At 40.1% G+C, this 20,012-nt stretch overlaps 1 protein-coding gene and 2 long non-coding RNA genes across 3 annotated transcripts; 2 read left to right on the top strand and 1 right to left on the bottom strand.

The window, feature by feature from the left end:
* Positions 1-2,821: 2,821 nt before the first annotated feature.
* LOC144650643 (uncharacterized) lies at positions 2,822-5,569 on the top strand. Its single transcript, XM_078510370.1, has 2 exons — positions 2,822-3,010; positions 4,650-5,569. Exon 2 carries the CDS (start codon positions 4,764-4,766, stop codon positions 5,373-5,375), a length of 612 nt encoding a protein of 203 aa, XP_078366496.1. The 5' UTR covers positions 2,822-3,010; positions 4,650-4,763; the 3' UTR covers positions 5,376-5,569.
* Positions 5,570-5,814: 245 nt separating this feature from the next.
* Positions 5,815-8,026, bottom strand: LOC144650659 (uncharacterized). Its single transcript, XR_013570159.1, has 3 exons — positions 7,930-8,026; positions 6,671-6,737; positions 5,815-5,869 (listed from the first exon to the last, which is right to left on the bottom strand). It is a non-coding gene; the product is annotated as an uncharacterized LOC144650659 (long non-coding RNA).
* Positions 8,027-15,657: 7,631 nt separating this feature from the next.
* LOC144650655 (uncharacterized) lies at positions 15,658-17,252 on the top strand. Its single transcript, XR_013570156.1, has 2 exons — positions 15,658-15,927; positions 17,074-17,252. It is a non-coding gene; the product is annotated as an uncharacterized LOC144650655 (long non-coding RNA).
* Positions 17,253-20,012: the final 2,760 nt, after the last annotated feature.

Genomic DNA, 20,012 nt, shown 5'->3' with positions numbered 1-20,012 from the left:
ACTAACGCAAACACGACTTGTGTGTTTCTCAAGTGACTGCTTTTCTTAAGATTTACTGTGCGGCGCCGTGTCTTTAATTTAGCCAAAGCACTGAAAGAGGTCAGGAGGTCAAACATTACCCGCACGATCTGTACGAACACACTAAAACGTTGCTAATAGTTAACCAAAGGGAACTCATTTCGTGACAATTGATTATTTCTGCTGAGTTGCACAATTTAGAATTGCAACATCATCTAGCAAAGCGCACTAATTACTAAAAATAGATGTCACCACAGTGAGTCGTGAGTCGGACAACAATTTTAGTTTTGGCAAAGGCTTTGTATGGAGGGGACGCATTCTTGACAAGAAAAAAAAGGGCGAGAAAGGCACAATTTGAGGCCGAGATTCTCGAAAGGCTCGAAAAATGATAGATAATTAGTAAGTGAAAAACAGATTGAAGGTATCCAAAAAATGGCCCAAAATTGAATTTATTAGTCGAAGATCCGGTAATGACACCTTGATTTCCACTGCAAAATTATCCAGGCTGCCGAATGCGAATTACTATCGAATTATATAATTGCGAAGGATAGCACTTGTATGTTTGCTTTATTTAGGCACCGGAAAGATCGTCGGTTGCAAGAAGTTCAGAATTCTCCGAATTTGACGGCACTGATCGCCGGCCATCCGATCTGTTTCGACACATGATAGATAGAGGGCGAAAATATTATGCTATTCAAACGCCTTTCTAATGGAATTGACGGCGGGTTTGATTTAAATAAAGCTATTATTTATCCCCATTACTATTACAGACTGCAGCTACAGCTGCCGAGCTCGAACAGTGTATATTAAATAGTATTTGCCGCGACAATTGTGTAACGAAATTGACCTCTTTAAATATTCGGGTCAGGCAAGGGGACCGATCGGACGAGCGTTTCTTTGTGTAATTTTGTGGTGGCATAAATCTGAGGTTAGCTCTGTTGTGTTGCAAAATGTGCCACTAAGAACAATGTAAACGTTTTGCATTTCTCATAAAAATAAATGTTTTCTTTCAGCAAATCCCGGCAGCAAATTGGGCCTTTATAATCCATTCAATAACTGAGAGTAAAACATTTTACACATTTATTGAATAATCGCTCTGTTTGACAAACCTTTTGTTTCAAAACCACGGTTTGAGCTTTCTACGTTGCACAGGTAAGGCTTTCCGAAGTCCGAGCCAATCTGGCCATGGTTTTGTGAAACAATCGCTAAATATGCCTCCAAAGTCCCCGCCAACCAGCTCCCGGGGGGGGGGGGGGGACTCGCATATGAAAGTGACGGGGATGCTCGTCGTCTCGCTTAGGGGTGTATATTTCGGACTTTTGGTCTCGCTTAGTGTGTTCCGGGAAAAACGCCCAAAACGCCAGTATTTTTAGCCATAATGGTCTCGTTTAGGGTTACGCCGGCGAAGAAATATACAAATATAAACTCCATTCTTAGTTTTTGGTATCTTTTAGGGGTCAAGAAAGGCTTGAGCCGCACCCAGATTGGTCTCTTTTAGGGGTTCTTTTCAAAATTTCCGACGAGCATCCCCGTCCGTTTCATATGGGAGTCCCCCCCCGGGACATTGCTCTTACAGAGCGGTTTGTTTGTCCGAATTTTGACTCACACCGGGGGTCAAATTCTATGACGTCATTAGTGCGCTTCGCTAATTGCAACATCATTAAATGTGTTAAGTGATATTTATAAGTGTTTTTGTAGCTTTCGAATAACAAAATGTTTTGTAAAACATTTGAGAAGAAAAATAAGCGATAGGAAAATAGAACGACGTTTCGATGACGCCATGTCATTATTATCAAGTTAAAATTATAATACGGAGTTCAGGCTTATATAGTGATCTAGGGTGTGATAATATATTAGCATATTAAGGTTTTAAATAAACAGTTTAGCACGCACAGAATCTGATTGCGTGTTAAGTTTCGGCTTTATGTTTCTAATAAAGAGCATTTCGTAAATTAAACAGTCCAACTTCGTGCGGCATTTCTTTAAAACAGAAAACTGGTCTTGTACATTGTAGACTTGCAGCTGGTGGTCTTCTTTTAAGTGTCGGTTTTGTAGCCTGTTGTGAAAGTTCTTCCGGTGGAAGCAGTAAACGTTAAACGTTTCTTCCGTTCAGAAGTTAATGCATCGCCATTAGAAAAATAAACAGCAACTGTTTTGCTGGAAATGTAGTCGTTAGAAATGGGATGTGTAGCGGTAAGGTAAAGAATAACGAGGAGAAGCGGCTTTTGGTAATATCCAAACGAAAATTTACTTCTCAATGTGGGGTTAAGATTGCGTGACGAGACAAAAGGTAACTCTGTCGTGCGTAACCTAACCTGCGATCAGGCGTTATTTTTCTGCATTAAGCCGAGTAGAAATCTTTCTAACTCGAAAGGAAACAACTATTTCGATTAAACATGTTAAAGGCAAACGTCAAAGTTTACCTTTTTTAACCAAGCCAAAGTATATGAGTCGCAAAGCACCCAGCCGTCGCGACTGACAAGTACAGCACTGATTTACTCCGCGAAAATAAAAAAATGCTTGAACTGAAAGACGTTTGAATTCTTCCATGATATGTTCGAACAACAATGCCCAGGATAAACCTTCTACTCATACTAACTTCATGCAAAAAAAGTCGATATCTCGAAGAGATCTTTGATTCATTGTAGTTGGGTCTCAGTATAATGTATTCGGATCAATTTAGGTTTCTGGGAAACTGCTCACCTACCCCTCCCCAAACCTAACATTTTCCCCTATCGTTTGAAATTCATACCACATATTAAATTGTTCAGTTCGGCGATAATGATTCTTTTTTACCTCATGGATGACGCAGGCATGGTATGAGGTTTCCAAGTATTTTGCCCCCAAAACTTCAGTTCTGGGGGGGCGGGGGGGGGGGTGCAGACCCCTCGCCACCCGCCTCCTACGCCCATGATCTTGTCACATTTTTAAAGTTATAATATAAAAGGAGTAAAAATTTTCCTCTCTCAGCATTTTTCGTTTCCATTTTTAGGCGATGACGTCGCCTATATGCCAGCGAACGATGGAAGATTCGGGTGAGGGTTACTTAGTTAATAATTAATCTAACCAGAAAGGGATTGGTAACTAAGCACTAGAAGCATTGTTTATTTTTCGTTGCGCCATGTTTGATTGTGTTTCGCAGCAGTCTGCAAAGAGCATCGGCAAAACACGTTTAATTTCTAGCAGTTGGACTGAGATTTCGGGTCAGGAAAGACCATACATCGGATAAATTTGAGCTCACTTACGGTACTCGAGTTTTTAATACGCGATAACTGACTCAACTTGAGAAGTGGAGAAGGCCGTTTAGAAGTGTCGTAACTTTTTGAGTGTAACTGAGTGCGCTAACCGATAGCAGTTCCTTGATCAGATTGCATTTGCAAAGGTGAGCTATCTAAAATCTTTGTTTGATTGAGCGTGCATTTTTATCGATAATATTTGAGCTTATTTATTTGCCTTTTTCCAACACGACTCGCCATCTTGAGTTGTGGCGAGTACAAGTAAGAATTTTACTTCTTCTGCTATAGCATCAGCTGTTGAATAGAGGTTTCAGGCCTGTAGTGAGTGCCGTACTTTATCAGGTAGCGGATAAATCTGAGTTCGCTCGCACGAGTCCTGAAGGCTGAAGTGTTCGTAATTATTGTACACCATCGACGATAAGTTTAGTTTCGTAACTTTTAATTCCGTAGGAGCCTCTACCAAAAGGTCAATCGATTGCAGTTCCTTGAAAAAGATTGAAAAGGTGGACTATCTGAAGTCCTTGTTTTGCTTGAACATGCACTGATAATATTTGCTTCAAATTAAGTGCTGTTAATTTGATGCAGACTAATTTACACGATGCCTTCTGTGACTCTTACACACGAAAATGTCACACAATCTTCTGGCATGTATCGCCTGTGTATCGACTCGCCAATGGTATGGAAATTACTCCTAGGCCTTTGTGTTTGACGAAGGTCAGTACTTTTACTTATTGCATCACATTGTATGCATGTAATGTATTTGCAAAATTGTTTTGTGGTTTAAGCAAAATAAAAAAAAAATGAAATACACAAAAGTTGAATTTAATTGCTCTGCGATTGCTCTGCATGTTAGGACCCTTCAAGTCTTCACTGGCTCACCATACCATCACCTTTACTTCTTGGACTCCACTTGTACTGTAGTTGTGTATTACCTCCAAATGACAACAATATTTTGGACATAGAAAAAGCTTGCATTACAAAATTCTGTCACAAACCCCCTTTCCCTATTTTATAGCAAATGAGTCAGTTTCAACTTAAATTACACTTCAATCAACAATAATCAATTTCGGTGTAAAATTACTTGGATACCTTTTGAGCTCACATTTTCACTCACAACAATAGACCTTTTCAGCTTTGTATGTAAAAATTGCCTATTACAAATCACATGATGCTTCCTAAAGAACTTCCTTTTATCTATCTGAATATCATGAATTTGTTTAAATTTGAAAGAAGAAATTTTCAAGGGTAACATCACATATAGGTCTGAAATGGGACAACAAACAAACAAAGCTCAAAAGGTCTATTCTTAGTCCCCCGACTGGGCTTGATTCAAACTAACTGACTTGCTATACTGGAAAGTCATCGCCTTAGCATGCATTGCATGCCGGTTATTAGCACTCTTTCCATACCAGCTGTAAACAAATAAAGCAGTACAACAGCCAAGCACCAAATGGTGTTTACTTCATCAGACCTCTACCATTCAGAAGCCCTATTGTTGTGTACTGTGAGATGGCAATAGCAGGCGGTGGTTTCACATTTCTCCCTCGCAGTGTCACCACCAGGTCAGACGCCCAGGCAATAGTCAACGTCCTTTTCACCGAGAGAAAAAGAGTCCTCCTTAAGCTGCAGCATCGTGGTCAGCACAAAGAGTCATACACACTGATCACGCCACACCCCTCTTATTGGCGTTACAACTTTGGCGTACTGGTGAACCGCTACACTGGTTACACATGGCCACTCAACAGTCACATGCATGATTACATCCTATTGGGGATCATTCCAAGGCCAGCTGCGGCACGGAAAAGCTACCAAGGTTTCAAGTCCAATAATCGCCTTGTCCAGTTTAGGAACTGTGATGGGAACCCAAACAGCCTGTTCGCATTCCTGCCAAATCACCGCCACCAAGTCCCAAGCGCATATCACTCCAGTAATCTGGTATATGAACGCCAAGGTGTAGCGGTTGACTGGCGCAAAACAGCAAGGCCAATTCAACATCCTGTTCGCACCATGCCAAATGCGTTCTTCTTCCTGACCGAATTGCATTTTGGGGGATGTGGCCGTTACACAAGCAGTGACCGCTGGATAGACGGCTATCAAGCTACTGCTATTGGTCTTCGTTAAAACCACTCAATCGCTAATAACTCAGAAGTTGGCAATAAAATGTAACAAGCTAAGGTTGGCTTTGCTTCACTGAGGGATTAATTTAAAATAAGGGGCTAATTAATCAACATAAGCGGCTGCTTTGCAAAATCATGTGCTTATTTCAAAGCCGACAATGGAAAAACATATCATGGGAATAAAATGAGTTTAAAATATTTGACATTGTTAAATTATTGTCTCCATGACATCTTTCTTCTTATTTTCCCCTTTTGTATGACTTAATTTGTGGCAACAACATAGGAATACATGGATCAATTTAGGTTTCTGGGAAACTGCTCACCTACCCCTCCCCAAACCTAACATTAACCCTTACTTATCGCTTTGGGCAAAATGTTAGGTTTGGGGAGGGGTAGGTGAGCAGTTTCCCAGAAACCTAAATTGATCCTATTATTCTACTTACAGTGTAACCAACCAGGAGCAAAGTAATGAAAACTCCACAAAAAGGTTTCATCTTTCTGTGGAAAAAGAAGTAATCAAGTCAAAAAAATTAAAAGTTTTTTAAAAATTCTGTCACTGACTTTGATGAACTTCCTACAAGACGTCTCGTCCGAGAACCTTCGGTCTTCTTCGGTTTAAACATGGCAGTAAAATACACATCGCGAAATGTGTAACCGTTAAAATTAGCCGTTGCTTTTTACTGCCATGTGTAAACCGAAGAAGGTCGAAGGCTCTCGGTCAAAACGTCTTGTAGGAATTGAAGTTCATTATGAACGTTGTTTTACGTTCATCAAAGTCAGCGACAGAATTTTTAAAGACCTTTTATGTCTACTCCTGACTGCATTTTTAAGTCAACAAATTCCAAGTAGTTTCTTTCTTTCTAAAAGTTTAAAAAGAAAATTCATAGGTTATTCAAATAAAGTTTTATTTTCACTGTTTTTTTAAAAGTAAAGTTAATTTCTTCGGAAAAACAGACTAAAATGCGGTGAAGCCAAACACAAAAGTTTACGGTTAATTTGGTGGGAAAAATATTTAGGTTCTAGAAACAAAATAACAAAACCACTATTTCTGATTTTCAGCAAACTTCTTTGACTCTGGAATCCTTACTGTTTATTCAAAAGAGTAAAGTTGTCTTGAAGTCAGGGATTCGGATAAAAAAGGGATTCCGATGTACATGAAAGTTACATGGCAGTTTACAGAAAACACTTGTTTTTGTAGTGAGAGCGGTGACGATTTATAAACTGAAAATTCACTCTATACTACGGAACTGAAAGTGCAGTTTTATCACAAAACACTTCTGGTGCTGTTCAAAAGCTTACCTTGTCGTCAAAAACAGCTGCAGTTAGCTAGTTCAACAGAGTAATCCAACAGTATGAAATTCTTCCTCTACATAAAGAGAAAAATAATTTTTAACTAAGCGAAATCACATATCTTGGATATATAACCAGTTTGGGGTAAACATTAACTCTGCGTGTCTTATATCTCAACGAATGAAGTTGAAAAATTGTGTTTGCACCTTGGACACTGCCCAATGAAATCGAATTTATTAACGAAATAAAAAACGCACCCGAGTGCATTGTTATATAAGCACGCGGGATTTTTTAAGAACACGAGAGAAGTGCATAGAGAAGCACGAGGCGCAGCCGAGTGCTTCTCGGAATTCTCGAGTGTTCTTAAAAATTCCCAAGTGCTTATATAACTCAACAATGCACGAGGAGAAAGTTTTTAATTTCTTTTATGAAATGTTAAAAAAAGCGCACTAAAAATCGTGACGTGAACAGCGTGCCGATAAAGCACGCGCGTGACGTATGCAGGGTGCTTTATGGGACTTTCGTGCTCTAGCCGCTTCCTACGTGCTTTAAAACAGAACAGAGCACAGTCGAGGCTTCTTTATTTGTTAAATAATAAGTTCGAATTGACCAATCACAGCACGCGCAATTCGTCCATCATTTTATAAAATGTTATATGAAATCACACAAATTCAGTGTTTAAGTCATGTCCATAAATTGTTAATTCGCCACAACTTTGTTTGAACATAACTGAACAGAAAGGTTTCTAATTATAAGCTCAGACACGACCCCGCCATGTTTTCAAACTAACCAAATCATTTAGATCGGCAAGATTCGATGTCGCGTGGAGAAAAACTGGAAAATTTTAGCTTCACACATTGCTGTTTTTGTTCATTTTTTCTACAATCAGACGAGAATTGAAAAAGAAAGCCTTTTTATCCAAATAATAGGGGTCACCGACCATTTAAGAGAGTAAACCTCGAGTGAAGTTAACGAAATTGTCGAAACCGTTACCAGTCCTTTAAAACTGCAAAGATTGATGATTATTTTTCCCCCTTTTCTGCCTGTCTAGGGTAAGAAACTGCACATGTATCGAAGTTTTTTCAACAGAAATATTCGAGGAAAAGTTTAAAAGGCTTGCTATATGTTTCGGAAACGAAATGGAACGCCTTTCAAAACTAAACTTTTCTGCGTCAACTAGTCTGGCTCGCGTGGCATCAGATCACGGAATCGGGGATAACTATCTGTTAATACTGCTATAACATTCACATTTGAGTAAGAATACTTACTGCACCAGAGTTACTGCAGCAGTACCTCGTCTGAGATAAGCCTAACTCTCGTTTAATAGCCTTTTGGTCTTACTGTGAAGAATGAGATGTGATCTTTGAATTCGTGTCATTTATGGAGTCTTAAATGTGCTCTAAAGAAAATAAATCTGACAGCTGACAATTGGGAAAAGACCTGTTAAAGAGGGTCCTGAAGGGGTAAAATGGGAACTGGGATTTGCCTATTTTGACTGGGATTTGCCTATATTTTCACTGGGAAAATGGGATTTAGGTCACTGGGACAAGGATTCAGAAACAAAAAATGGGAATGGGAAGCGTGTCAGTACATGACTAAACCAGCATATTTTGCGCTCTATAATGTTATGTTCTTAAAGTCCGGCACTGAATAGTTAAAACGCTGAAAACAAAACGACCGCACTGCACGAGTGTCCATGAAGTCTCGATCAATTTTTAGGCGATGACGGCAGTCAAACCTTATGCCAGAGGCAGTGGGCGGAATTTGTACCACTTTCTGTTTTGATTCTGTTGCGATCGACCGATCAATAGGACTCAATAGAACCGAATGAGTTAACAAGAAATCGCTGCAAAAAACACGAAGCAAAATACTCCTGGAAAATGAGAAAGGACTGATACAAAGTATGAACGAAAGAGACAAATGATGTGTTTGCGAGTTTTATTGAATTCAGTGGACAGACATGATCACATCTCTACATTTACTAATACAATGGAAACGCTTGACCTTGCGTGTCGTTCGCGAGAAGTATTATGGTATAAATATGGTATATCGAATGTCACACTTCAAAATAACGCAACTTTTTGTTGAACAATCATTTAACACAGAAATTGTCAGGTACTTTTATTAAGTAAACGTTAATTTTCCTGAAAATTAGCTAAGATCCCCTTGGGAAACGTCATCGCCTCTGCATGCACTGCATGCCGTTTATTATGTAAGTGAAGAAGTTACTCAGCGGAACAGCTATGACTGAGGATCGGCACAAATGGAATATTTAAAAGAAGTGACAGCGAGTTGTCTCATTCAGGGTAGTGGTAGGTATGGGATAAAAACTTGATAGCTTTAGTTAAAGCTACAAAAAATTTCTATTATTCGCTACAAGACAAATGATAATAACTAGCAGAACATGATTTTGGGTAGTCCAGTCCGTGAACTATCCCTTCTGCGACCCAGGTGCGAAAAGAAAGTCCAGGATAACTTGCATGTGCATGCTTTTAAAAACAAACCGATGAAAAAGGACAGAGACGTGTGGCGTTTCTTACATGTAACGTGTGCGTTAGGGTAAAAATAGTTTGCTAAAATGAAAAATTCAATTATGCGACTTAAGCGTGCGATCTGCAAGAAAAAGTATTGTAACCTTTGTCTAAAGCCGCAGTTAAAAGAATAGGTACTAAATCCACAAATACTAAATTTTTGAATTTATCATCTGTGCGCGTGCGTGTCCAAAGGTGCTGTGGAATATGGTTTATATAACCAGATTGATTGCAAGGCTGGTACTACGGGAGGAAGGCAAGATTTATTGGCCAATATTTCAACTAGCAGAGCTAGTCTTCTTCAGGGCAAGTACTATAATCTAAGGAAAATAACGTCTCTAAAATTTGAATTCCAGTGCAAGTAGCTCTGGACTCGCTCTTCCTGCGCCTGGGTTCAATCCCTATATAGGGCACCGAAGGGAAAGTTCAGGGAGTGTACTACATAAAAAAACCACACAGATATAATGTGTTTGAGACCAGATTTTCCACACACTGGGAATTTCACTGCTGGGACTGGGATTTAGACAAAAAATAGGCTGGAGAATGGGATTTGGGCAAAATTTGGGCTGGGAAATGGGATTTGGTACTCCCCCTTCAGGACCCTCGTTAAATTGCCTGCAATAAGTGTGCAGACTTGTTGGCGTCGGCAGAACTTGTAAATAGCGCATGCCCAGTTGCATCTCTCCAGGGAGGGTTAAGTTTTCAGTCTCGTTAACACTAACTTGATGAAAATTTTCGTCGAGCTAAAGAAACTAAAAAGTTATGAGGTAATTAATTTAAAACGTAAAACCATCCCCGTCAAAGTGCAAAGACCAACAACGGCAATTTCTGCATTGTTAAACTTACGTTTAAGGGTACTAAGTAATGTTGTGCACGAACGTTGACAAAGATGACAAAAGGACGACTAAGTGGGGATGACTAAGTCGTCTCATCAGTTGTTACCTAAGAAATAGACACTCGGTAGAAGTAGTTATTTAGAGCTTATTTTCATTTTTCTAAGAGTTGTGTAAACTATCGTGCAAGCTTGAAAGAAGTCATAGCGGCTGTGAAAACACTCGCAGACGACTCGTGTTTCAACAACTTTTCTCGTTCTATCAGACATTCAATCACGCTACCATAACTCTATGGAATCACGGAATTTTTTATTTTCTTTAGTGGTACAATAGTGTTTTGGATGTTTTTCATTGAATGGCCAAGCTAATAAGCTTGGTGAGGTAGTGTTTTAATTTCTTCAAAACAATGATAAATTGTTGCTTGCAAACTTTTAGGCGAGCAAACAATTTCTGAAACGTGTCTAGGATCATGAAATGCTAAAGAAGGCATAATGTTAGCATTTATTTGTCATGCAAGGGAACCTGGTTGTTAAAAGATGTTTAAATAGCTGTTTTAGTTAATGGTTTTGAAAAAGAAGCTGTTTATTTAATAGCAGTTTTAAAAAGTGTTCTGTCAAACCGATTTGAAAACTATTTGATTAAACATGTTTCAACAAATCCTGTGTGTTTTGAATTCCGGATATTTTGTTGTCAGTTCTTTTCGAGATAATTAAGAGAAAATATACAAAGGAGACGTAAATACGTATTTAAAAGAGTATCCGACCTAGTTAGTATGTACTTAAAGGATAACAAAAGTTAATTTTCGGTGATGAGATTAAAATGAGGGTCCAAAATAAGTTTGGCGGGATGCAGGATTGGGTCTGAAATAAAGACGGGATATGCAGGATAGAGGAGATTCTAGAAGAACGATACCGCATGTTTTGGATGTTTTTCATTGAATGGCCAATATAAGCTAATAAGTTTGGTTAGGTAGTGTTTTAATTTCTTCAAAACAATGATAAATTGGTGCTTGCAATACCATACCATAACTTTATGGAATCACGGAATTTTTTATTTTCTTAAATGGAACAATAGTGTTTTGGATGTTTTTTATTGAATGGCCAATATAAGCTAATAAGTTTGGTGAGGTAGTGTTTTAATTTCTTCAAAACAATGATAAATTGGTGCAATTTAATTCTGAAACGTGTCTAGGATCATGAAATGTTAAAGAAGGTATAATGTTAGCATTTATTTGTCTTGCAAGGGAACCTGGTTGTTAAAAGATGTTTAAATAGCTGTTTTAGTTAATGGTTTTGAAAAAGAAACTGTTTATTTAATAGCAGTTTTAAAAAGTGTTCTGTCAAACCGATTTGAAAACTATTTGATTAAACATGTTTCAACAACTCCTGTGTGTTTTGAATTCCGGATATTTTGTTGTCAGTTCTTTTCAAGATAAGTAAGAGAAATTATACAAAAGAGACGTAAATACGTTTTAAAAGAGTATCCGACCACTAGTCAGTATGTACTTATAAAGGGTAACAAAAGTTAATTCTCGATAAGATAAAATATGAGGGTCCAAAAAAAGTTTGGCGGGATGCGGGATTGGGTCTGAAATAAAGACGGGATATGCGGGATAGAAGAGATTCTAGAAAAGCGATACCGCATGACATTGTATTGGTGGGACCGGGAATCCTTCTTTTTTTGTAGGCGGGAGATGGGATGTTTTTGAAATAGCCTACGTAGTTGGCGGAATAAGCGGGACGCGAATAAGCCCGCGTGCGTGCATTGGGCGGCGAAATCGACTCAGCCTCGCAGCGGCCCCGGGCTGGCCCACGTGTTAACCGTTCGCTGTAAACAAAGCACTTGGTCGCGAATCCCGCCAGCTACGCAGGCTAGTTTTGAAACGATGACGGGATGCGGGATCATAAGAGGCAAGTAACTCGAACTCAGTTAACACAATCGATTAAGGCACGATAATTCCTTGTTTTCCACAGTAAACAGGCTGAAAGGAGAAGTCTTCAACGAATAGACGTCAGCGGAAACAGGCTTGCATGTATATCGAAACGCATGTTGTTAAAGAACATGCGTTTTAGAGTTCTGAGGTCCAGACTCTTGAGCCAGAGAAGGCGGCAACTAATGCCTGTCTGAGAGCCCACACACCTTCACAAAGTCGCAAAAAACCCGAATGAAATGTTTAAGCACGTGGAATAAAAACACAACTCAGTAGAGAGCTTTTAATACGACGTTTTATACGAATGTAGGTAACACAAATAACATTTCATACAAAATGCAGAAAAAAATATGTTTCAAAATTTGCGTGTTTCTGGCTAATTGGCTTGTTGTGTGTTGTGAACTGATAAGGCAAACAACAACTTTATTTTGAGTACCGTAAAATTTCGCTAATAGGCCGTGCGCTTATATTTGTAGACTGTCCACAGCCCTCTATTTTTTCCTGTTTTTTTTTTTTCCCCCCCTCTTTTTTTCTTTTTATTTTTTCGATCGATGAGCGCGCGGTGAGAACGGCGAGAGAACTGGACGCCAGCGCGCTTCGTTTGCTTTTTTGCGATTAAAAATCGAGAGGCTGTGGACAGTCTATTATATTTGTTCAATCGCTTTTAATGGGTTCTTGGTGATTTCGTGCCGAGAATGGGAATGGGGAAGGATTCTTGAATGTATATCGGCTGGAGGTGTTTTTGTTGGGGCAGAAAGGCCCAAGCGCTTCTATTCTTGAGGAGGGGGGATATGGCTTGTGGCAATGGGTGGGGGAATTTTGGGGAGGGGGCCAATGAGCGAAAACTTTACGGTTACTTCTTTTGCCTAATTTGTAAAACACATCCATCTTCCCATTTTGTCAGGAACATTCCCAATTGTCTTCTTTCTAACTGCAATTTGTTTCAAAGTAAAAAATAAAATAAAAAATAACAAGAAAAATACTAGCCTCCTAACAGCCTAAGCAGATCGTCTGCGAAGGAAGCCAAAAAACTGAATTCCGATCAAAAATTAAAAATTGAAGGATTTGGCTACCATTACAAGCATGTAGTCTTTATAATGGAAACGAAAAACAAAAAGAACGACCTTTCTTTTATTGTCAGTTGCATTCCTTAAAGTCCTAAGAGCAGTACATCGTGAGTCCAAAGTCTGAGTCCATACTCTGTTTGTACGTATCATGTCTAGTGGGTGCCTGGCCGATATTTCTCCCCCCCCCCCCCCCCCCCCCCCCCCCCCCCCCCCCCCCCCCCCCCCCCCCCCCCCCCCCCCCCCCCCCCCCGGCCCTGTCTCTTACAGTCTAGTCTGATAGACAGCAGTAGTGTGCATGTCAGTAAGCCGCAATGTCTCGGCTTCATCCACTCATCCCTTATTGCCAACAGACTCTAGGGATGGGTGGGCAAGGAGTACCAACCCCTTCGTCGTCCCCTTCCCCAGCCTGACCAGTTCCACAGAGCTTCGCGCACAACACCCAATAAGTCAAAACACAAATTTGGAAACATTTTCTTTATTTCGACCCAAGATTGGGTTGTGAATCAGGATAACAAACTGTTGATGATAACTAACGATTGGCGAGGTGACATATGAGCAGAACTTTAAGGTTATCTCTTTTGCCTAATTTATCAAACACATCCATTTAATCCAGGAACAGGAACTTCACGCAAATCGTCTTCTTTCTAACTGTAATTTGTTTAAGAGATAACATTAAAAAAAATAAGAAAAACTGAAATCCAATAAAAAATAAAGCATTCAAGGTTTTGGCTACCAATGCAAGGGTGTAGTCCTAACAATAGATTCGAAAAAAAGGACGTCCTTTTTTTGGACGTCCTTTTTTGGCATCCCTTAAACCGGAAGTCCAAAGTTTTGCGGACATAAATTGTCATTTATGCATCACATCTGGTCCGTGAGAGAGGAGTAGGCGAGCCATCCAAGAGACAGCATGTCAGCAAGCCCCGATTCTTCAGCTTCAGCTACCCATCTCTATAGAATCTGTTGGCTTATTGGAGGGGCCTGAAGGGGAAAGGGGAATTGGGATTTGGGGGCAAATGTTCATTGGGAAAATGGGGGTTGGGGCACTGGGACAGGGAAGGGTAAGGGGTTAGAGCTCGGGGCGGAACAATAGACCAGGGAATGAGATTTGGGGAAAATTAGGGAAGGGAAATGGGAATTTAATTTTACCCCTTCCCCTCTTCAGGACACTCTTATTGCCAACAGACTCTTGGGATGGGTGGGGGAGGAGTACCACCCCCTTCTTCACTTTCCTCGTCGTTTTCATCTTCCGTCTCGTCTTCGTCACTAGATGCAGTACCAGTCTCTTCATGGATGTGCCGTGAAGCTAGCCGTGCCTCCTCAGCAGCACGCATGCGTCGGAATCCTAGCTCGCGAGTTCGTGCTGCTCTGTCTAAAGCGCAATCCACATTGGCTATCAGCTTGTCGATTTCCATGTTATTAACGGCCATATCAAGACGTATCTTGAGAAACTCAAGAAGTTGCAAGTAGCTGCTGCGCTCGGGCTCCTCAGATACGCGGGGCGGTTCAAGTGCGGAACTTGATTCTTCGTCAAGACTGAGCTCCTCGAGATCGTCGTCGCATTCAAGTTCTTCAAGTGAAGATAGAGACGACAAGGACGCGTTTGATTTGCTACCGGTAATAGGTCTTTTTATGCCTTCTCCGGGAAAAGTTTCCTTTGAAGAATTCTCGCTCGTCGCGGATGGTTGCACAACGATAATCCTCGCATTTGACGCGCCGGGTTCGATCCCAGGCCTTTCTGGTTTTTCAACAATCGGAAGGGCCCGGCCAATGACTGTTAAATCCTCAATTGATTGACGTCCGTCACTCAAGCACTCGCTCTTTGTACCAACAGTACCGGCTTCATTGGATGACTTTACTGAAGTGATGGAGAGTTTATCTCTCGGTGTTGACGATGGAGGGTTTTTCCGAGAAGCCTTGGCGTTGTTTCTTGTTGTTAGTTTGAATCTTCGCTTTCCTTTGGCATTCTTCTCTCGTCCTGACGAGGATGCGCTATCGTCGCTTTCCGTACAACCCGAAAAACAGTTTCCCATCTTCGAGCTTCTTTACAGCTGACAACAACTTTGTAAAGAGATATGGTGAATGAATTTATTACATCACAAATGTAATCAACTTGACGTCGACATTAGAATGCGCTGTGTAAATGCGCGCGCTTTAATTTCGAACGACAAACATCAGTAGTAAAATTTGAAAAGCTATTTTACAAAACAGCTTACATAGCATTCCGTTTTTGTTTTAACGTTGAGTAGTAATAAATTCTGCGTCGAGCCTTGTAGTCCATACGTGCTTATCCCGGTTTCTGTAACATGAAGCGTTTAAGGATGGGATGTTATCGCAGGGTTACCCCCAGCATTAGTTCACCGCTACCAATTTATACACCTGGGTGAAGAGAGCATAGGCGGCGGAGCAAGAGGGGCAGGCGGGCTGTAGCCCCTACAACCAAAAATTGGGTGGGGGGGGGGGGCGGGGGGGGAGGGGTCAGCCCCCCTTCCAACATTTCAGTGCCTAAAGTATTGTGCTAGTGCAGAATAAAATTGGTTTGTCAAGACACAAATCGGTTTATCGTGCTTGGGGGATAATATGGCGCAGGACTTTCCCCAAAACGCTACTTGGAGAGGTCCTCAATCTGTAAGATCAGGTGGTGTGCGTGCTACGACCGCAATGCACGCTGGTAGTTGTTTCGGTTTCGCATCATTTGCTCATGGCGGCCATCGTGTGAGGATCTCTTGTGAACGCCAAAATTACTTATTTCTGTTCAAAATAACGCCGCTTTTGTGATTCTTTCGATGTATATCTTAGTTTTGACATGTTGTCGATCTTCGGAATCAAAGATTTCCTCAGACTTCAGTGCGTGGAGTTTAAAATATCGGTTTTGTGTGTCTAGACGGGACTTGAATCAAAGCCAGAGGTAAGAATCATGCTTGTAAACATAGTTGGATAAGCAACCTTTATTTAAACACGATGTAGGATGTACTAAGCCTCAATATAACCATGTAATGTTCACAAGGCGGTTGCCCTTTAGCTTTATTAACCACTACGAACAAGTATATCGTACCTTGATTTGAAATGAGTAAAACATATTTGTCACATGTTGATGTTATTTAATAAGCTTTAATATGTTACGTGTCCAGATTTATTTTGTATTACTTTTCACTGCATACTTTTCACTAACCATTAAAGGTAATAATCTTCCTAATTGTTTTGCTTCTGTTTCTTATTTCTTTATTTCGAAAAGTGCTTAAGGGATTATAGCTTTCAAAAGTTATTTATTTTTTGCTCTCATAATGACTGATGTACAGTGTTTAGCAGCAGTAAATTGAAGAAAATTCTGCTTTTACGACACTTCAAATGATCAACAAAGATAATTCCTGCAACAAACTAACTACGATTTCAAAATACAGTTATTAAGTAAAATTAATTTAAAAAAATTGTGTTCTTGTAAATTAGTTTGATATCATTGTTTGGGTTTGATTTGATGCTAAAAAATCTCACTTAGGCAAATTAAAACTTGTCTGCTGGTCTGAAGTAAATCAGTGCTAGAGTCTAAACAGGAAATATATCAGCTGAGTTTCTATTAGAACTTTTAATCTGGCTACATACCTTACAATGTAGGCTTGATTACTAGCTGCCATTAGAAAAATAAGATCCTCTGGACCTTGTTCGAAGGCTGACTAGGGGTGTTTTGTGTCATTGAGCAGTCTTATAATTATCTCACAAGTGACTTTCTCAACTATACTACTATTACTAGGGCAACCTAATACAATGCTAGGGGTAACCAGTGATGAACTATAGCTTCCAGGGCTGCTAAGCTCTAATGTTGTAGGCCAATTTGGAACAAGTGCAGTCTTTTAATTCATGTAATTTTGAGCCAACCACAGTTATTTGCAAAAACAGCTCGTACTTTAACTTTTTTGAATATCTCACTGGAAGCCCTCCCCCTGCTACTGTTGTGTGTATACAGACCATGATTGTTTATGGTACTTCCATTTATTACTGCAACTTCAATTATAACAGAACTGGTTTATAATCAAGTTTTTTCTTTAATTTTATTCAGGGATATTACACTGCAACAGCAACTGAATATAAAATGCACAGGTCTGGAGGATAACTTTGGAGACAGAATTTTTTTCTCCAGGGGAAGCTTCAGAATAAACCAACCTGATAAAGGAACACATCAAGTGACAACCTCAGATGCTGAAGGTTGCTAAAATTTGCATAAATAAAACATTGTGAAAGAAACACTGTGTCATTTCATAATAATAATAATAATTATAATATTTCCATTAGTGTCTTGATAATTTAAGGGTGGTATGGAAGCGTAGTGCACCAGACTCTGGATTGAGCAGTCCTGATTCAAACCATGGCCCCGGTCATTGTGTTGTGTTTTTGGGCACGACACTAATACTCTTATAGTGCCTCCTTCCATGCAGGTGTATAAATGGGTACTGGCAAGTTTACTGCTGGGGGTAACCCTGTGATAGACTAGCTAACATCTCATTCAGGAGGGGAGGGGGGAGAATACTCCTAGTCTCTTCAAGCTCCTGAAACTGGTTTAAGCTCCAGCCTGCTGGGCAACTTGGCTGGAAATATACAGACTTAATAATTTGACATCAAATGAGTAGGAGGCAGGACTTATTTTTTTCCTGTTACCAAGCTCAACAAATTAAATGAAATACTCTTGGCCAAAAAGCTTGATGACTGTGTCAGACAGAGACAAAACTAACCAGGGTTTTTCTCTTCTGTAATAAGCAGGATAACCACTTGCAAAATAATGAACAGAACCAATTTGAACCTCATTAAGTTTTAAACAATTTATTGAACTTCTCACTTCCACAACATTATTTTGCTGTACATGAAGTCTCCACAAATGTTGTAGTGGAATCACTTTTTAGTTACAACAGATGCAATAAAACATTTCAAAGTGACCTTCTGAAGTTCAAATAATGCAACCTATTATCTTGCTAGAGCCTGGAACAGGCAATACTTGGTCCACTTGGGTAGAAGCAATTTATGCAGCAAAATAGCAATTTATTATCTTCTCAGTCCCCCAAATAAACCGAAAAAGACTGAAACATTATTTTGGGTGTTCAAAAGGAACTATAATTCAACCATGACATAAGAATCAGTACAGTACAAACAAATCGCTTGCTTCTTCAGTAAACTAGCGTCCTTTTGGCGTTCATCTTGATCATCTACAGCAACTTTTTATCTTAAATTGGATTCTCCTAAGTCCCAAAGAACACATAATTAAATCATTTTGAAGCAAACAACATAACTTCCAAAAACATTGGAAATTTGTCGAATGTAAGTGCTGAACTCGTTACCAACTCGACGCAGGAAACTTCAATAGTACAGACGATTAATTCTCAAAAAAGGGACATTTTCGTTCAGTCGAAACGGCGTAAATCGACTGGTGCATACTGGTGCATTATGTTTCCCATATTGGAAATTGTCTGAGCTTTTCTTGTATTATAATTTTACGCCACGCACCACTAGCTGAAAGCCGTGTTCAACAAAAACGTGCGACCTACTAGGCGAAGAGAAAAGTCGGCCATTTTACCTTGTTCGAGAAAATGACCAAATTTACCATGATACGCTTTAAATGTTAGACTTTCGACGCAAAAAACTAACTTACCTATTCCCGACCTATCCAAATCTAATATTTAAGCAGAGAAAAGGCCAGCGAATGTTGTGCAAACGATGATCAAACTGACCCGAAAAACCGCTCGCATCATAACAATCTTCTGTCATGATATGGCTAGTCACCAGTTCACTAGCTACTTATGGACCGCATGGTCTCTGCGCATGTCAGACAGTTTGCCTCCATCTTGGATTACTGTACGAGTAAAGTTGTGTTTAGTAATCCTTGTTGAATCCGTCTCATCTTTTAAGTAGTCACCGAATATCATTACATGGTGGCAGCGGTGACAAGGACAACCACAGCCAGCATTGTTTTGAACAGGCAGAACATTGAATAAACCCGATGGACATGGATTTTGACATCTACTGTTCGTAGCGTGCAGCTGGTTTACAAGACGAGTAATCACTTCACTTTACAAGTATGGGCGAGTTATCTGGAATTAAGCCGCCCCACATGGATTGGAATGACACCGACTTGCCAACCGCGTTTAAAACTTTCAAACAGTACTGTCAGCTCATTTTTGACGGGCCGTTGAACAAGAAAGCAGAGAAAGAGAAGGCCACATATGTTCTACTTTGGATCGGCGAAGAAGGCCTTAAAGTCTTCAACTCCTTCGAATTGAGTGATGAAGAAAAAGCGAAAACTGATACGATTTTCGACAAGTTTACAAAGTATCTGGAGCCCAAGTCGAATTTTCGAATTGCTCGTTTCCAATTGCAAGGCTTCAGACAAACCAAGGACGAGTCTGTCGATTCATTCATGGCTAGGTGCAAGCTACAAGCTCAGAAATGCCGTTTCAGTGAAACCGAGATGGAAGAACGTTTAATTGAACAGTTAATTATTGGTACTCGAGAGCGGAAAGTACAAGAAAACCTCCTTGGAAAGGATGAGAAGCTAAAGCTCGACAAGGCAATGGACATTGCTCGAACAAGAGAAGCAACGGTCAATGACATGAAATCCCTAGAGCTGCAAGGTGCCTCTGCTGGTACTGATGAAACAAATATTGATGCTGTCAGAGAAGATTCCAACCCACAATGTGGGAAATGTGGACTCAACCATGGAAAAAAATGCCCAGCATATGGTACAAGATGTCGGAAATGTAAGCAGTACAATCATTGGGAGCAAGTGTGCAGCAGAAATAAGCAGACACAGGGCCGACAAACCAGACCACCGCAATTTGATGGCCGAAAGAAATATGACAAAGCAAAGCAAAGCAAGGTACATATGGTAGAAGAAACAAGTTCTAACTTTGAGCAGTTGCTATTCGAGAGCATCAAAATTGATAGCACTGGTGCTGATGTGGAGAGAGATGAAGCTTTTGCACATGTTAAAGTAAAACTGCCGAATCTTGG

This window comes from Oculina patagonica, chromosome 4 (genome assembly GCF_052425735.1).
Source record: "Oculina patagonica isolate OP01 chromosome 4, crgOcupat, whole genome shotgun sequence".
Taxonomy (NCBI): domain Eukaryota; kingdom Metazoa; phylum Cnidaria; class Anthozoa; order Scleractinia; family Oculinidae; genus Oculina; species Oculina patagonica.
This window is presented reverse-complemented; position numbering and strand designations above follow the sequence as displayed.

Bases quoted from the DNA above. Each gene is read 5' to 3' on its own strand.
- LOC144650643 (XM_078510370.1), top strand. From the start codon at position 4,764: ATGGCAATAGCAGGCGGTGGTTTCACATTTCTCCCTCGCAGTGTCACC.